This window comes from Diabrotica undecimpunctata, chromosome 4, assembly GCF_040954645.1.
Source record: "Diabrotica undecimpunctata isolate CICGRU chromosome 4, icDiaUnde3, whole genome shotgun sequence".
Lineage (NCBI taxonomy): Eukaryota > Metazoa > Arthropoda > Insecta > Coleoptera > Chrysomelidae > Diabrotica > Diabrotica undecimpunctata.
Window position 1 is genome coordinate 140478719 of NC_092806.1, and position 19803 is coordinate 140498521.

General features: G+C 32.1%; 1 protein-coding gene across 1 annotated transcript in view; it reads left to right on the top strand.

The window, feature by feature from the left end:
- fs(1)N (female sterile (1) Nasrat) overlaps nucleotides 1-19530 on the top strand; it is a 118763-nt gene extending 99233 nt beyond the window's left edge. The window contains exons 21-26 of the mRNA XM_072530404.1: nucleotides 3939-4313; nucleotides 4419-4569; nucleotides 8587-8724; nucleotides 9037-9191; nucleotides 11483-11630; nucleotides 19256-19530. Coding sequence (XP_072386505.1) covers nucleotides 3939-4313; nucleotides 4419-4569; nucleotides 8587-8724; nucleotides 9037-9191; nucleotides 11483-11630; nucleotides 19256-19446 — 1158 coding nt within the window. The 3' untranslated portion in view covers nucleotides 19447-19530. The remainder of the gene's footprint in view (nucleotides 1-3938; nucleotides 4314-4418; nucleotides 4570-8586; nucleotides 8725-9036; nucleotides 9192-11482; nucleotides 11631-19255) is intronic.
- The last annotated feature ends 273 nt before the right edge of the window (nucleotides 19531-19803 follow it).

Below are 19803 nucleotides of genomic sequence, written 5' to 3' on the forward strand. Positions count from 1 at the left end.
GACGTCGATGTGTGATTATATCCAGAACTGTAGCAAAATGACTTTTTGGGTTGAATACTCTAAAAGTCAGAGAATTGGCATATAAAATGGCTGCTAAAAACAATATCATTATGTCAGAATCTTTTAAGGCCAACAAATGTGCAAGCAAGGATTAGTTAAGGGCATTTATAAAAATAAATTCATCATTAAGCCTCAGAAGATCAGAAGGATGTTTACTGTCAAGGCTTCAAGATATTCGCATCCACAATTTAGACGAAACTGCTACTCACATAAAGTTGTGGCAAAAAAAGGTGTTAAACAACTGAACCAGGACAAGTGCCGAAAGAGTATTACTCGCTACTACTTGTGCAATGATTCGAGCAAATGGAATATTTCTATCTCCGGTCATAGTTTTTCCTCGTAAACAATTTAATACGATTATGCTAAATGGTGGATGACCGCCGAACTATTCACGCAAGTTTTAGATCATTTTATTAAGCATACTAGTACTAGAGAAAAAACCCATGTTTATTAATATATGACAATCATGAATCCCATATGTCTCTGGAGATAGCAGAAAAAGAAAAAGCTTGCATAATAATTTTAAACTTACCCCCACATAAAAGCAATAGGATACAGCCTTTGGACAAATCGTTTTTTTTTCCTTCAAAAATTACTACAATAGTGCAAATTATTCATGGCTTTCTAATCACCCCGACATTCCTATGACACTGTACCAAATAGCAGAATGTGCTGGTATTGCCCACTCAAAATCAATGACACCTAAAAATATTATGAACGGCTTCAAATCCAGAGGTATCTACCCTTTTATTAAACATATTTTTATTGAAACTGATTTTCTATGATCGTCGTTTACTGACAGACAGATTGATGATTTTAAAAACTATGATGGACAAAAATCTATGGTTGTACTAAGATTCTACCAATTACGAAAAAAGTGCATCTATATTTTCATCTTCAGTTAATATAGCTTCTACTTTATTTAATATAACCCAAGAATCTGAACCGAACTCAACTATTGAAATACCTTCGACATTAAAAAATGCTTTTATTATACCATTCAACGTGCTAAGCGTTTTCTAAGGCTGCACCAGAAAAAATTCAAATCGTAGACAAAAATCAAGGAAAAGTGTCATTTTAACTTCTTCTTGATGTGCCTATCCATTACGAATGTTGGCGACCATCATGGCAATCTTTATCTTATCTGCAGCAGCGCGGAAAAGCTGCACAGATGTTGTATTGAACCAGATTCTGAGGTTCTTTAACCAAGATGTTCTTCTTCTTCCTGGACCTCGTTTTCCAAATATTTTTCCTTGCAGGATGGCTTGAAGGAGAGCATATCTGGATTCATTTCGCATAATATGTCCGAAGAACTGTAACTTTCGAGATTTAATGGTGGTCAGTACCTCTCGGTTCTTATTCATTCTTCTGAGGACCTCCTCATTTGTGACTCGGTCAGTCCACGGGATCTTAAGCATTCTCTGATATAGCCATATCTCAAATGCTTCCAGTTTTCTGCACATATCTTTGTTCAAGGTCCACGATTCAACACCATAAAAAAAGGACAGCGAACACGTAGCATCGCAACATTCGTACTTTTGTATCAACAGAGAGGTTGTTGGTCCATTCTTCATTTATTATGTTGCCGAGGTAGTTGTAGTGCCTCACTCTTTCTACAGGGGATTGGTTGACGTAGAGTTGACCTTCTGTTATTCTTTTCTTGCCAATTATCATAAGCTTTGTCTTCTTAACGTTTATATTGAGTCCATATTGTTGACTGTAATACGTGATTTTGTTTAAAAGAACTTGTAGGTCTTCTAAGTTGTCCGCACATACTATGGTGTCATCTGCATTTTAACTAGTACACCAGAAATGTAAGACCTTTCTGATAAAACGGAAGGTAAGAAAACCTCAAAACAGCAGCAGTCAAGAAAATGAAACGAAATATTTGTAAAGCTTTAAGCACAAAAGGCTGTAAAAAGGACCCTCAAAGAAAAAAGACCAAGCCAAGTGAAAGTGATTCAGAAACGGATTTCAAAAGTTTAGAGTTGGCAGACTCTTCAGATGATGAATTATGTTCTCCTATAATGTAGGAACGAACGACTGACTCAAAATCTTACGCAATTGCTGAAAATACTGAAATTTTTAAAGACTCTTTTGTGTTAGTAAAATTTGAGGAGAACATCCATTATGTAGCCAAAATTTTGAAAATTGTGAATTTCCATGGATTTAAAATTTCAGATTTGAGAATTACAAAAGTTTCCAATTCATTTTACTTTCCAGATTTTCCTGATATTCATATGGGTTTGAAATGTGATTTTGTTATGTTATTGCCAGAATCTATATATACAGAAAACTAACGACAATCTTGCTATTATAGATTTGGTTTGAAGTTTAACAATTTTATTGTACGGTAACTTGAAGAAATAATAAATATGTTTTGTATTTACTTAACACGTTTTATTGTGTACTACCCTATGTTTCAAGATGTATTACATCTTGAAACATAGGGTAGCACATATTGAAACAAATTTAGTAGGTATCGCATACTTCTGAAAATTTCCAAGTTACTATTTTTACTTTACTCATAATAACTATAAAATTTTATAGACAAATGTTCACAGATAGCAGAACGCCAAATGGAGATTTTTTCGAAGATTGCATTCCGATGTTAGATTAGATTAGATTTAGAGAGGTGGCCTTTTAGCCTATTCCACTGCGACCTTTTCAGATCTATTGTGGTCCTCTATTTCTAGATAACATTTTCTAGCCTGACCCTTTTTATAAAGTCTAGTAGCTTCGAGACTGTACCTTCCATGTAGCTATTTGCCGGTGGAGTTTCTTCTCCTAATGCAAAGAACCGCACATTTGCCAGACTGTCACACTGACATAACATGTGCTCTACTGTTTTTTCAAGGTGACAGAATCTGCACAGGTCATCATCTGATAATCCCATCAGCTTCAAGTGCCTATTCAGCTTACAGTGCCCTGTTAGAAGACCTAATATGGCTTTGACTGATTTCCTGTCTTTTCTTATTAGGTCTAAATTTTGGCAAATGTTTTGTAATGAACTGTGTCGCCTGCCTTTGTCCTGGTGAATTCCTTCACCATTCCAGAGATTTGTGAGCTACCCACTTCCTCGTAGCCGTTCTTGTTACTGACTTTGCAACGCCGCAGAAGGGTTCCGGTCCAATGAATGGCATTGATGAACCTTGTTTGACCATTTCATCTGCTTTTTCATTGCCCTTATGACCCTCGTGTCCCGGTACCCAGATTACCGTAACCTTACTACGATCTCCTAGTTTATTTAGGGCACACCCGTAATCCCATACTAGCTTTTAATTAACCTCTACAGAATTTAGTGCCTTAAGCGCTGCCTAACTATCTGTGAAGCTGTCAACTGAACAGAACGTTATTTGCTGCCTTTCTATTTCTTCCACGCAGTGATGGATTGCCGTTATTTTCGCCTGGAAAACTGTCACATCCTTAGATAGACTTACCGGGAAATGTATCCGTTGATTTGTCCCTACTGCATTCCAATGTTAGAGTACATTTTCTAAAAAATGTGTCATTGTGTATCACTCTCCCCTACTAAATAACTAGATTGTGAGAAAGTCTGTCATTTATTTCTACTACCCAATTCGGTAATAGTTTCAACTTTGTTGGACATGGATGTAAAGATAATGTTGTAGATAGGACAAGAATAAAACAGGACATGTACAAGTGTCGAGACCAAAGTCAATTAGAAAACAATGAGAACATGGAGGAAGTGGATAAAAAAGACTTTTTACTTTCTTTATAGACCTTACATAAGCTCCAAAAATGGACTGTGAAACTGATATCTCATGCTATTGATACAGTTTAGTTTTTTTTGTACTTTTACGTGTTTAATATTTTACTTTAATAAAATGTAAATTAAAATATTATTGCATTTTCAGAGTGACTATAAAGGTATATGCAAAGATGTTACATTCTTCTACGATAAGACACAGTCTCAAATATACAAATTTAAATATTTTGAGATTTTCCAACAACTTTCATTTTCCACAAATATCAATCTGGTTTATACCTTTCTCCATAAAAATGTTCTCTACCTGCTAATTAATAAACAAGACTGTCTAACCGATATCAAGATGTTTAATGGAACTTCATTTGTACCGTTTTTGGTCAACATTTCGACAGGAGAATTTGAACAGATAGTGTCAACTTGGGACGACGACGTATTGTTTTTGGTGACACGAGGAAGTAGAAAAAGTAAATGTCCTAATACAGGAGGTGTCAATATTTGGACATTTGATGAAAGTGGCGTAGAAGTAAGAATTGTTACAATTTAACTTATTGTAGTGTTTAAAATAACTAACAAATATTTTAAAATAATAACTAAATTAATATTTGCATATATTCTTATGCACTTTTAGTTAAAGTTTACTCTGGAAAATCAAGAGCTTCTGCAAGATTCAAGAATTCCGTCCACTTTTTACGTCCTTGGTAAAGACGGCGTTATCGAATACAAACTTAAAAAGAATTTTGAATCTCCAAAACGATACAGAAGATGGGAAATATTCGATAGTAAGAGCATTTATGTTTTAATTTTTGTTATATATATATTTTATTTTTATATATATATATATATATTTTTTTGCTATATTTACTATCAAAATACACTTTTTTAAAATGCAACACTCCTTTATATTTGTCATTTTAACATAATAGGTATAAGGGTTTTAAATAAATTTTCACAGAAACCCACTACAGTTAAAACTGTTAATATCAACATCGTTTAAAACGACACATTGGTTATATTGACTAAAATCAAAGGTCCCAGTTTTAATACCTCCGATTTTTTTATAACTGCATCGATTTCTTTGAAAATTTCAAATTAAGCTTATCTTACCCTCCACTTCAAAAGTTATATAAGCTCTAGGTGCGCTTTTTGTTTTTAAGGAGTGAAAACTACCCCTTATTGAAGAAACTTGGAAAAACACGGATTTAATTATTTTATGCACTTAAATCTTGTTTATTCGCATAAGGTAAATATTGTAATGTGTTCTCTAATATGAAAATTAATTATTCACAATTTTCAACCCTTAAAACCCTTTAAAAACCCTTAAAAGCTAATACTTTTTATAAAAATAATATAAAAAAAAACGTCGTAGCAGCTTGAGACATTTCAATTATGTATTTAAATACAAATAAAAATTAATACCCTAGCTATACAATAATATTTTATTTATTGGAAATTTTCAACCCTTACAACCCAGCTTATGACAAAAATGAATTAAAAATGAAATAAAAAATATTTTTATCGGTTTGAAACATTTCTTGAGTGCATTTTATTTACCGAAAATTAATTTTTTGCATATAAAATCCCTACCTGTTTCCAAAACTTGTTATATATATATATATATATATATATATATATATATATATATATATATATATATATATATATATATATATATTGTTGTGATCTGCTTTATGATGTTTTATTATTAATTAACACTAATTTAATTAATCCAATTATTTAAATAATTAATTCACTAATTTATGCAGAGTCATACAAATCAATTACTATTAAAATTTCTCACGGTGCCTTTTTAATTTTACTTTAATCAGTTTACTTTATATATCTCTTCTAGTGGGTTCAGTATCTCCTAGTTGCTCATAATCGGGATAGAACAGGAAACGGAACTAACATTAAAACAACATAAATATGCACACAAATTATTATTTATTTTCAATAAGCAATACGATGAATATTAATAAATAACTTTTGTGGGCAATTATCTTTCCCAACAAACTCCTATACTCTAAATTTAATTTTAATTACAAACTATCTATTGATCTGTTTTATAATAATGTCTACTAAAAAAAATGACCATATAAAAATATAATTTATTCACAAAAAAAATAACTCTTTGAAACTTGGAATCTTAGTTCGTATGCTTATATTTGATTTTATCTTTAGAATATCTTAGATTTTTTTTCATTCAAATTATTTGACTGACCTTTATTTTTTTACACCAATGATGTCTCCTCTCGATCAAACCACAGTTCTTTCCTTGATTGATTATGTTCGGCTATCATCAAATCTTTCCCGTTCTCAGCATCGATCCAAACTGCATACCAGCAAACTACTCCTCCGAAAAAACACAAGCCCAATCCTCTTTTGACCGGCACTCTTTACTCACAAATTCTCCTTTCTTTCTCAATTATATCTCGTGGACTATGCAAACTCAAAAGAGGTATTAATCTTTTCGATTTTGATCTGCTCTCAGCTTCCACCTTTTTCACTAACAAACGAAAACACTGGCACTCAGATTGACTACACGAAATCACGTCTTCTCTTCTGGTCTGCCGGTAACATAATAATCTTTTCAATTTCTCCATACAACCTTCTCAACTCTCTCATTTCCACCATTCCTTTTTAACCAATCATAAGCATTCATCTTTCCCACTTATTTTCGATTTAGAAAATTTCCAACATGATATTTAAAACAAATAAACTACTTTCACTCAAATTACTTTTCAGAAACCATTAACAATTTTACCTTTTCCAACAGAAATAAGTTTCCAAATTCTTGTTATCTCATATCTAAATCTAATTCTTATTTACTTTCGAAAAATGTCCACCGCAAAATACAATTACAAAGTTTATTCCTTAAATCTATAATTATACGGGTCCATTGTCCTTTCACTATTCACTCAGTCTTTCACGGAACAATGTTTTCTCTTATGGTCTATTACAAATAAGTACAGGGTTGTATTTTAACTTATATGCCCACGGTATATATATATATATATATATATATATATATATATATATATATATATATATATATATATATGTATATATATATATATATATATATATATATAGAGAGAGAGAGAGAGATACATAGATGCATATGTATATATTAAATTCTATTAGTTCCATCGAAATGCTCCAATGCTCCAAATTATAAAATTTTTCATGCTCCAAAATTTATTCTAAAAAGTACTATTGGTTTTCTTACAATAACTCGGTTAATTTTGATGCTACAACATGCATAAAAAACGATTTTACAGGTAATTTAACGGGCTATAAGTATAGGAATGTTAAAATATTCTAAAGTCCTTCATGTTTAAAGGGTAAAGGGTCAAAGGATCGGACACCAGTGGTTCATGCGCTATAAAGCAAACTCCAAACAACTATATCTCCGTTATTTTTTAAGCTACAAAAAAAATTAAAAAATGAAAATTTTTGTTGAAAAGAAACTATTTTTTTTGTATTGTGTCATCTTTGACGTATCTTTTATAGTTTTGAAGGTATTATAAAAAAAAGATTTTTTTTTAATATTTACAAATAAAAAAAAACAAAATTTAATTATACTTTTTTCAAAAACTGGGTATTCTAAAGTGGCTAATCTTTTGGATTAAAGAACGCTAAAATAAAGTGAATTCTGTAAGGAAAACAATTTATTTCAATCCTAGTAAACATGACGTTAGTTTTATTGCGTTTTTTTACAAAAATTTGAGAAACCCATCGTTTTTTTGATCGTATCTCACGTACAGTTGGTGCAAAGGACTTTTACCACCACTCAGTTTAAAGGTCTTTTCAAGCTCTTTTAAAAATATGATATGAATTTTTGTCGAAAAATGTACCCGTTTTCCGTTATTTAACGTTAAATACTCGTATTGAAAGACAAAAACAAACACAAACCTTCTTTGAACAACCATAACTCAGTTAATATTGAACTGAAAATATTCATTAAAAAGCCAATCTTTTTGTTTTTTTATGAGCTTTAATTTTAGTCTGTACACTTTATTGATAAAACTCTTAGTTTCAGAGCTATTCTTAAAAAACCTTTGAAAAACATGTTTGTTTTAAGAAAAATGACACTTTTCAACAGCGAATAACTCAAAAAGTATTGATCTAGCGAAAAAAATGTTTACTACATTTTTTGTTTGAAATTTGTCCTTCTATCAAATAGCGTGGTTATTTTGAGTGAACAAATTTCCACCCTTGAAAAGGGGTGGTAAACCCCCAGGGTGGAAGCGCACATCGGTACGATATAACTTTTGTTCCTTGAGTAATTATTTACCAACACACAAAATTTCAAATGAATCGATTCAGTTATAAAGAATTTGGAGGTAAAAACCCTCAGTAACTGATCTAATAATAGATAAAATTGTATAAGGCTTAGATTTAGGCAATAATCTAAATTTTTGGTTTCGAAAACTAAGAAATCTTCGGATTTCGACTTATTGTTTTTATTATCAATTTAATATTTTTTTAATTTAGTTTTTCTGATTGTCATCTAGGTTCTTTCTATTTTAAGATATCGAAGTCAATATCCAATATTATTTTAGAATGATTACTAATGTTTAGAATGTTATAGAAATCCCATTTATCAATTCGAAAACTGTTGATAACAGGTGGGAAATTCTTGGGGAATACCACCAAAAGTGATTAGAATTTATCGGAAAAAGTCTATTTATACAAACACATTTTTATTAAATAATTATTACAGATAAATTTCCTCTTAATAAAATTTCCCCAACATATAATAAAATGTCTAATTAAATTCAATGTTTACCTTCTAGAAAATGCCGCTTTCATGCCAAGAGGTATTAAAACTGATTTATCAATTAGAACAGGAGGAAACCTCATTTTCCTAGATAAAGAGGATCTTCAAGTGAAAGATATTGATAACAATGTTATTTCAGAATCTGTGATTAAAGGTAAGTTAAAATATTTTTCCAATTTCGAATTAACAGTTATGTAAGGTCCATTGCAGAGTAACTTAAATTACAGTAACCAACAGGCTACTCTGCTCATGAAAGAGTTTTCTGTAAAACGCTAAGGATATTTACAGTCTGGTGTAAATATCGAAGTTCGAAGTAGTGTTAACTCTGCTATTAGATATATTATTTAGTTAAATTATTGTTTATAAACGAATTACTTTATAAACTGACTTTTTAAATGAATAGTTCTATTGTGTTATTTTTTAGATCATTCTTATACTTTTTACAATCAACGATCTTCTCTTTTAGGAACAACTAGAAGGGTCGACAATAGTTTTATACCTGGCAGAAATGGGGGAGATATCGCTGTTTTAACTGTCGGTACCAAAAGTTCCAGAAATGATCTTCTAGCAGTTGCAAACCATGAAGAAACTGTTGTTAAAGATTCTATGGATTTCGTTAGAGTAAGTCTTCGCCAGATATGTAAACCTTGCTTCCTGCTTTAATATTTTCCCATCAATTTCGATTTTACATCATAGTGGATATTTAGATGTTTTCATAAATTTGGTTTTTTTCTGTTAATATTATCATATTGTATTTCTTGGCTGTTGTATTGAAGATGTGTGTTAATCTTTGGAGCTCATCTTCTGTCTCGGCGATTAATGCGGCGTCGTCTGCATAACATAATATTTGGATTTCTTTGTTCCCCATTTTCTAACCATGACCTTTACGTACTGCTTGTATTAGTTCGTCCATTATTATATTAAAGAGAAGTGGGCTTAACGAGTCACCCTGTCTGACTCCATGTTGTACTGATATACACTGTGTTAGTTTTCCATAATTTATCTTTGCCTGTATTTGATTACGGAAGTAGATGTTTTCGATGGTTTGTATAATATTGATTGGTATGTTTCTTTTATACAGTAGGTGTAAGACGTCTTCGATCTCGGATGCGATCGAAAGCCTTTGTCAGGTCTACAAAACATAGATATGTTGATTTATTGTACTCGATGGCCTTTTCTGTGATTTGTCTTAGTATATAAATACGGCGTCTACACAGGATCTCCCGGATCTGAATCCTTGTTGTTCATCTGATAAAGTTGTTAGTTTATTAATTTTGTTGGTTATGACTTTTTTGGTAAGCTTAAGTGCGGTATTCAGTAGATTTATACCTCTATAATTGTTGGGGTCTTCTTTATCTCCTTTCTTGAACATTGGTATCCTTATGTTTTTTCTCCATGCGTCTGATATCTTGCAGTGCATTATTAGTTTTTGTATAAGTTTTGTCATCTCAAGGGTTATACTTTCTTCTCAGTGTTTAAGTAGCTCGTCAGTTATTCCGTTTGGTCCTGGTGACTTTCTATTTTTGAGTGAATTTATGGCTATCTCTACTTCCTGAAAACTGATTTTTATTTCGTTTCTTAATTCATGTACGTTGTTGTGTTGATTATTATTTTCCTTTCCTTTAAACAGTTCCGTCAGATCTTTCCCATTCGTTTGCTGGTATATTATTGTATTCCTTCAATTCTGCCATTTCTTTCCGTTGGTTTCTGATGAATCTCCATATTTGTTTTTGTGTAGTATAAAAGTCGCTTTCCATTCTTTTTGTAAACTGTTCATAGTGTTCATTTTTTATTCTTCTTACCAACTGCTTTGTTTTATTTCGTATTTTTCTATAGGTGTCTCGGAATTCTGGAGTATTTGATGTTTTGTACTTCATGTAGGCCTCTCGTTTCTCTTTACATTTCTCTTTTATTTCTTTTCTGAACCATGGTGTATTGTTGTCGTTTGTTTTGTTCAGTATGTCTTTGCGTTTTTCTAGAGCTTCTGTTGCTGCTTCTTCAATGTTTTTTATTTTCTCCCAGCTCGCGTTTATATCCTCGATGTCGTCTATTTGTTTCAGCTGTATCGTCTGTGCTAGCCTCCTTTGGTACATTTCTCTTGTAGAGTCGTTCAACAGTGATTCTACATTGAATTTTTCTTCGGTGATTTCCTGTAGAAAATATTTTGGTGTTATTTTCATTCTTATTTTTGCTAGTACTAGTTTATGTTCACTCTGCGTCTGCTGAGTTTAGAGTTCGGATATCTAGAATCTGCTTTGGGTGGATTTTTCTATTAGTGACTATAAAAGCAATCATAGATTTGTGCCTTCTGGAGTTGATTGCCAAATACATTAATTTTTTGACCATGTTCTATATTTATTTGATTTAGTGAAAGTTTTCTACAGATGAAGAATTTATTAATGCTCAAAATTAGATTTTATTGTAACTACGACGACCTGTTTCGTGCTCTAAAAATTCAGCCCATCATCAGGTGCAACGTTAAGACGTTACGTTAAAGGAATCAACTTTTTAAAAATAGACTTAGGACAGTGGCTTAAGGAAACAAATTATAAGAGAGTTGTACCCGATTTATGTATTAAATGTGAGTAATGAGTAACTCTTAAAACAGAAGAACAATAAGCAACCCACAGGTTGGAATTAACGTTTTCACGTGTTGGAATTATTTTTTATCTTTGCTCAATAAAACAAGAACTGAGTACAATAAAAGCCAATTGTGAATAAGTCTTTTTATTTTTTTTTACTCTTCTTTAGATGTTTGATATTTACTTATCCAGTCATTTTGATTTAAGACATTTAAGCTTAAACTCTTCAGATATAACATTCACTTTTTATAGGCTTATAAGACTCTAAAAACTCTTTTTTTTTTATTAGATAAATAAATAAAATCTTACTTATTAATATTTTTACTTCAGATTTATGATGACCCATTAATTGGAAAGTTATTCGACAAAGTTCCAACCTATCGACCATCATCACTACTTCCGTTGGAGTTTAACCAAGGTGAAACACTTTTAGCATTTATGGAAAACAGAAGAATCTTAAAAGTCTATGAATATCAAGGTAAAGAAAAAGTTGTTTTTTTTAATCTTAATATTAATATTAATATTAATATCTTTCACCGTTCAAGGACAGCCCTAAAAAATACAGCAAATCTTTTTTTCCACTGTGCATCACACAGATTAAATGTAGTTGTGAACGATTTGAATCGTTTAAATAAAGTGCGAAATACTATTGCCACTATTAGAGATATAACCAATTTCTTCCGTGAATCGGTATTAAGAAGGAATATGATAGCAAATATCCCTAGCCTCTGCGAAACACAGTGGTCCGAGAAATACAAGGTAATTAGAGGTTTTCGAAAAAATTTCATTAAAATTGTACAGGCCTTGCAAACCCTATCCGTTGAAGGAAATTTGGCTACTAGAAAAACATCTTATCAGTTGCATTCTGCGGCATGCAAGTCAGGATTTATCGTCGATGTCATTTTGATTGCAAAATATTCTGAATACCTAGATCCTATAGTCAACCACCTACAATTTGCGAAAACTAATGTTTTAAAGGTAGGGGAACATATTCGTCAAATCATGGTTATTTTTAAAAAACACAGACAGAACGCAGAGAACGTAACAAACACTTAATTGCATGAAGCCGATAAGATAGCCGAAGAATGCGGTTTTGAATTATCTACCCCTAGAACTGTAAACAAGTAACAGTATAGAGGCAATCAACCAACTGATTCGCCGAATACTGGAGGGGATCCATGATTCTTCCGTATATCTTTTCTAGAGCCACGGTTATTCGAAGAAAATACGCCAGCCTTCGCTCTGAGTCTTCTGCATCCCAAGTTTTCAAAAAGTGATTTAAATTGTCTTAAATTAGAACTGAGACAATCCTTAAACTACTATGAAATAGATGGAATAGATGCAGAGCTAAAAGTACGGGTAGAACATTGGAATTAAAAACGCAGTAATAATGAGACAACTTCAACACCCTTGAAATTTTTTAACTGGTTCGAGCGTCCACTACTTTTTATCTGTTAACAAAAAAATTGCTGGAAATTCTCGTAACATAGTCTTGCACTACGTGTACAGTAGAGAGGTCGTTCAGCAGTCTTTGAATAATAAAAACATGGTTGCGGAGTACAATGGTCGAAGATCGCCTTAATGGGTTAGCTCTAATGAGCATTCATCGAAAACAAATATTACCAAAAAAGTAAGAGTTTGTAGAGAAAGTTTTACAAGACTTTACAACTGATCCACGTAAATTGTTGTTTAAATAATAGTGTTTAGGAACAGACAATTTACAAAAGCATTGAAAAAGTTTTTAAATATTTAAATTATATTTAGTTTGCTTCATTTTTGTATGAAGATGAGTTATAATTTTGGCTCCAAAAACGTTATTTTCAAAACTTTTTTGAGGGAAACCCCTTTCCTCTCTCAGTGAAGACTCTCAATTTACGTCTATATTTATTATTGCTTATCTAACCAATTTTTTTATTTCTCAAATCTGCCCCCCCCCCCTAGTTTTGATCCTGCGGACGCCCATGAACACCTTACAGATATGTCACTAAATACATGATGCCGACTTTCTTACGAAATTTAGGAGAATGCTAATATAAAATGAGAATTATATTAAAAAGAATAAATACACTTCTCCAAGAAATTAACGCACCAATTTGAAATATTAAAATATTTTATTAGCGTTAATAAAAATTTCTATTGTAATGTTATATTTTGCAAGCCCCTTGTATATGCTATTCGTTTTATCGCTATAGTTTTTTTTGCAACAAAACAAAAAGAAGCAAAAAATGTACTAATTCTTTAAATATACTAATTTCCAAGTGTTCACGAATTTTATTTATTTTTATAATATTTATTTTATTTATTTTAATATTTTAATTGTTGATTATTGTTAATTGTGTTTATTATGGAGCGTCAATCACGTAATTTAACACGAGATGAATGTGTCCAAGCAGTGATACTGTCGGAAGAAGGTTGGAGTTACCGAAGAATTTGTCTTCGTTTTAATGTGTCCCACACATCCGTCTCACGGGTGTTAGAAAGATTCCTCGAAACAGGAGATCATCATACTCGAAGACCAGGGCAAGGACGAAACCGGGTAACTACCTCTATTCAAGATCGATTTTTAAGAATTTCTGCTCTTTAACAACATTTTGTAACACATCGAAGTCTACAAATTCAGCTTCGAGACGTGCATGCTATAAAAATTAGTACTGAAACTGTTCGCCAGCGACTTAGGGAATACAACTTAACACCTAGGATTGCCGCCCGAGGTCCTCTATTAACTGCAGAGCATCGAGGGGGAGACTACATTTTACCAGAGAACATGTTAATTAGTTAGAGGCGACTGGAAACGAGTGCTATTTACTGATGAATCCCGGTTTTGTTTGTACAATAACGACAGACGTGTTCGTGTGTTACCTTGAAAGGTAAATATTGGAGATTCTGGAGCAACATGTAGTACCATTCGCTCCTTACATAGGTGAAAATTTCTTACTAATGCAAGATAATGCCAGACCTCACTCTGCACAGATCGTCAGAAATTATTTAGAAGAGAGGTAGAAATTAACACTATGGAATGGCCAGCACATAGTCCGGATTTAAATCCGATTGAAAATTTCTGGGACATCCTTGGTAGGCGATTAAGAGCGACACCGATCCAACAAACAACTTACAGGAATTAAGAGAGAGGCTGATCCAGATTTGGAGAGAACTAGACCAAAATGAAATACGGTAATTAATTTTAAGTATGGGCTAAGGATGTGGGGCTGTTATACGTAGTAGAGGTAGAAAAACTCGTTATTAAGAGTTTTTTCATATTTTAGTTTACTTTTCTTATCATTATTTTTTTAGAATTTTCCGTTTTATTTTTTTTTTCTCCTTTACTTCAACATTTTCTGATGATTAGACAAATTGTTATAATTGCCAATAAAATATAGAATAAATCTGGTGAAGTTTTATTTTTTATTCTTCGCCTGTTTACAAATAAAATTGATTTAGTTAATTTCTTTGAGAAGTGTATATTTTAAAAATAATTCAGAAAAATGTAACCTGCCTACAGATTTCATTTATCTGGACGACACCCAAAGTTCATTAAATGCTCCACCTATTTAATTTTAAATAAATCAATTTGCTGGAGGAGGTTCTTACCTGACCAATTATTTTCTATTATTGCCGTAACTACTTCCTATTGGGCATTGTCAATTAATAATACCCACGTATGTGATTCATCATAATTTGAATGTTCAATGAATGTTTTGAAGGTTGGACGTAAAAAATTATTGCTTTTTATGATTTGTCATTAATATACCTGTGTCTAAATACATTGAGTATATACGAATGTGTCCTTTTAATTGGTTTCTAAAGTTAAAAAGCATAATTAGGAATAAAAATTATTATGATATCTACCTAAATTTTTTTCTAAAAGCGTTCTGAAGCGCGTTTAAAGGCGTTTTTTGTGGAATGTGCGATTAAACCACAATACCTAACGAATTGTAATAAGAACTAAAAAGGTTCTGAAACTACTTTTTTCAGTCATTTCTAAATTAAATATATTTATATAGGATTAAGTCAATATTCTGATGATATTGTCATCTATTCTGATGATATTGTCATCTATTCAGAGAAAAAAAACGTATATTGAATATATGACTGAACTAAAATAAATAATGTACAACTTTGATAGCTGGATTTTGTTAAATTGCTTCACTATTTCGTACCAAAAGTGTGCTGTAGTATTTTTTTCTAGAAATCACCCTATTAAAGTTAACACTGTGTCCTTACAGGGCAATGCCATACAAATTGTTTCGGAATTCAAATATCTTGGTGTAATTCTTGATAGAAAACTGTTTTGGACTCAACATATTAATTATGCAAGGGTTATTCATTTTCTTAAAATTATCTGTAAGAGATCGTGGGGTGCAGATCACTAGAGGCAATTAATGTCTCTTTTGATATTAACTCACGTTCAGTTGCGATGACTTTTTCGGTTATTTTTTTCCATTCTTTCACAGGAAATGTTTGAAAAAATTCGTCTGATAGCTGCTGTATTGACGTCAATGTAAAGTCTACAGTTGTGGCTCCCACATAGAATTTCAAAGCTGAACAAAACCATTTTAATAGGGTTCAAATCGAGATGGTGTGGTGGGAGTCTAAATGTATCACGTCGTTGTGCTCGTATAATTTTATTGATTGCATATTTTACAGAATTAAATTTATGCAATTTTATTATCTTATACAGATCTCGTTTCAACATCAACGTAGAAGCAGTATATGGAATATTTTTTCTCGAAGCCATTTCTGGATAACATACTTCTTCGATGAGGATGTGGGACATTCATCTTTATGTGTATTATGATATGACGCATTATCCAATAGTCCAGTTGTCAGAGAGTCGGGCACTAAAAATCTTACGAAAAAGCTAAATTTTACCGAGAATATTAATTTTGCGAACCCAAAAAAGATGCAAAAAAGTTTACTAAATTTACCCCCTGGCTTCCCCCTAAAACGCCCCTTGTAGGGGGGTAAAAACGCAAAAAAATCGATTTATTAAGAATCTATACTCCGTAGAAAAAAATGTTTCAAATAAAAAATGTAGCTGAGATAATTTTAAATAATAATGTTTATTAGCACTTTTTGTGTAGAATGAACCGTTCCCTTAGAAAAAAATGCTTAAAGCGACCGTCGATTTTAAATGTGAGTTAGGCGCACGAAATCAATGTTGAATAAAATGTTTATCAGCTCGACGGTAAAAATTCGATATCTTTTGATCAAAGTGTTCTATCGAAAAATATCAAGATGCATTTTAAATGTAAAGAGTGCAGCTTTTATATGCAGTTTTTGTATTTTGCCGAGAATCATTATCATCAGTGGCATTACAGCTCGTTATGAGCCAAAGTCTTCTTCAGAACAATCTTCCGTTCGCCCCTGTCTCTGGCAACTCTTCTCCATGCTTTAACTCCGATGGATTTTAGATCATCCTCTGTTATGTTGATACCTAAGTTTTGGTCTTCCTCTGGCTCGTCTTCCCACTGGTCCTCTTCGGTCGAAATTTTTTCTGATCGTTGCATCTTCATCTCGCCTAATTACATGTCCTGTCCATCGAAGGCGTGCTAATTTAATACATTTTACAACATCAAGTTCCCCAAAACTTCTGTATAACTCAAAGTTGTAGCGCCTACGCCACAAACCCTGTTCTTGGACTCCTCCATATATTTTCCTTAGAATTTTTCTATCGAAACGTTTAAGCAATTCTTGGTCGTTCTGTGTAAGTGACCACGTTTCTGACCCGTATGTTAACACTGGCCTTATAAGTGTTTTGTATATGGTAACTTTAATTTTTCTGGGTAGTTTTGGGGCCATCTGCTTCCTCAAGCCATAATAGCACTTATTGGCAAGCACTATTTTTCTTTTAATTTCTTCGCTGACATTGTTGTCTTTGGTCAGCAACGAGCCTAGGTAGACGAAGGTGTCCACACCTTCCAGTTCCAGATCATCAATTAATAGTCTAGGTATCTGGTTGCCTGATCTAGTACAATATATATACTTGGTTTTCTGTGCGTTTATTTTTAATCCCATTCTCAGTGCAGACGCCCTTAGTGATCGAAATCCTTCGATCAGAGATTCTGTGGACCTAGCAATAATGTCTATTTCATCTGCATATCCGACCCCTTGTACAGATTTATTAAAGCTGGTGCCATTTGTATTAACATGGCACTCCCGAATTACGACACGACAGTAAATCTTCCTGTCTCAGTCCATTTTTACTATGGAAGGGTCTTGAAAAGTCGTTTTGGATTCTGACTACACTCTCTACGCCTGTGAGTGTAAGTTCCGTTAGTTGAACAAGGTGAAGCGGCATTTGAAATTCCACCATAGCCTGTAGAAGTTTTTATCTGTTGACTGAGTCGTATGCGGCTTTGAAATCAACGAATATGTGGTGGGTGTCGACTCAATTTTGCCGAGAATAAACTCAGATTTTATAAAGGTGTTAAATAAATAAATGTGGCGCGATATTTTTTTTTTTTTTCATTTAATGGAATTTCATTTTCATTTTTAAAAACGTGGAATTTAATGTTTTACCTTACAAGCGATCGCCCGTCACTGGAAATGCATTCAAGAAAACATATTTGGATGTAGTTTATAGCAAAAGTTTGGTTCTTTTTTAAAAACGTACGAGTAATTTAAAAAAAAAGTTTTAGATCGTTGGTTATGTAAAAGTTTAAATCCAGCGTTTTTTATGCCTCACATTTGTTGCCAAAATTTATAACTAACATTTCATGCAATGGGTTTTAAAGGTTAGGCTGTAGTAATCAAAACTTTATAGTGGCTAGTCAATGAAAGGCATAGATTGTATTGATCTCACGAGAATCGTCAAAAATGGCAAAAATCGCGCCACGTTTATTTATTTTAACACCTTTATAAAATCTAAGTTTATTTGCGACAAAAATTGCATACGAAAGCCGAACTCTATACCTTTAAAAGACATCTTGATTTTTGTTGATAGGCCACTTTGATCAAAAGATTTTAAATTTTTACCGTCGAGCTGATAAAATTTTTATTGAACATTGATTTCGCGCGCTTAACTGACGTTCAAAATCGATGGTCGCTTCAAGCGTTTTTTCTAAGAGAACGGTTCATTCTACACAAAAAGTGTTAATAAACATTTTTATTTAAAATTATCTCAGCTACATTTTTTGTTTGAAACATTTTTTTCTATGACGTACAAATTATTAATAAATCTATTTTTTTGCCTGCTTTTTTACCTCCCTTCGAGTGGGGTTTTAGGGGACAGCCCGGGGGTAAGAGTTGTACACTTTTTTTTTTCATCTTTTTGAGGTCCCAAAATTAATATTCTCAGTAAAATTCAGCTTGTTCGTATGATTTTTAGTGGTTGAGTGGCACTTTCATCTTTGACGACTGGAGTAAACACTATTATACTATTTAGAGAGGTTACTCAAAAGCTGTTCTTTCAACCATTTTTTTTAATTTTTAAAGTGGATCGTGATAGTCTCCAGATTCTGACGTCGACTTTCACCTCAAATAAAATCCAGGAACAAAATATTTTTCATTTCCTGTCCCAACAATAATTAAACGTTGTTCTTTTGACATGGGTTTTTTAAGTCTATTATTACTGGTGTCACACCAATTGGTTTTGGAAATATGACTCGTTAATAAATAAGTCTCGTCAGTAAACACTATTTATTTGCTTCTCTGGTTTCCTTAATATTCCTCAGGTACTGCAGACTTAAATGTCTAATTTCATGACGTACGTTATAGGTAGACATTAAGCCTGCCTTTTAAATCAAGTGGGTCAAATAACAACTTTACGAGCAGGTATCTCAACGGAAAAACGAACCAAATAAAACTTGTTTTTCTAATAAATTTGCAAGCGGTTTAAATACGAAGAAGAAACATTTTATGAGCATTTGTAGTCGTAGGAACAAAACTTTTTTTATTATTTTTATTTTGAGACGAGGAGAATTGGCGGTAACATGATATCGAAGCGTGTTTTTCATTATTCATTGTAACGGAAATAATAAATGATTATTGACGATATGTTAAGACTTAACACCCATTGAAGCATAATATTTAAATTTGATACGCCATAAAAAAGTAGTTTTATATAGTTTTAATTGTTTTACCAATGTATTTCTCTATTTTTAGGTATCCAAGGGTTTAAACACAGAACTTCGATAAAATTACAGGCGTCTAGTCTGTTCCAAGTGGACTTATCAGTTAAAGGTCATCTTAATACTAGAAAAGTTGTAGGTACTTTAAATAGAAATCGAATAACCTTGTTAATGGCCGTAATGGATGGTAATCAAATTAGTGATGATTTAAATTGTACATTGTGATAGTTTTTGTATATTATTTGTATTTGTTATTTGTTATTTTTATTCTATATATTTTTGTTAAATGAAACTATAAATAAAAAAATGTGATATGTAATTTAGGTTATGTATTTTACATTATCCTTATATCTTATTGCTTACTTACTGATTTAATTTTCTGATAATAACTACCTAAAAGGTTGTTATAATAGATGTAACTGAACTCAATAATTTCGCAGCAGACGTGATCGTAGATTAGTATAGTACATTTTTGTATAAATAAGGAGTAAGGATCGTACAAAAATGAATAATGAAAAATAACGACCAAAATTGGATATAAAACACACAGGACTATTTTTTCTTGTTAATGTACATGTAATA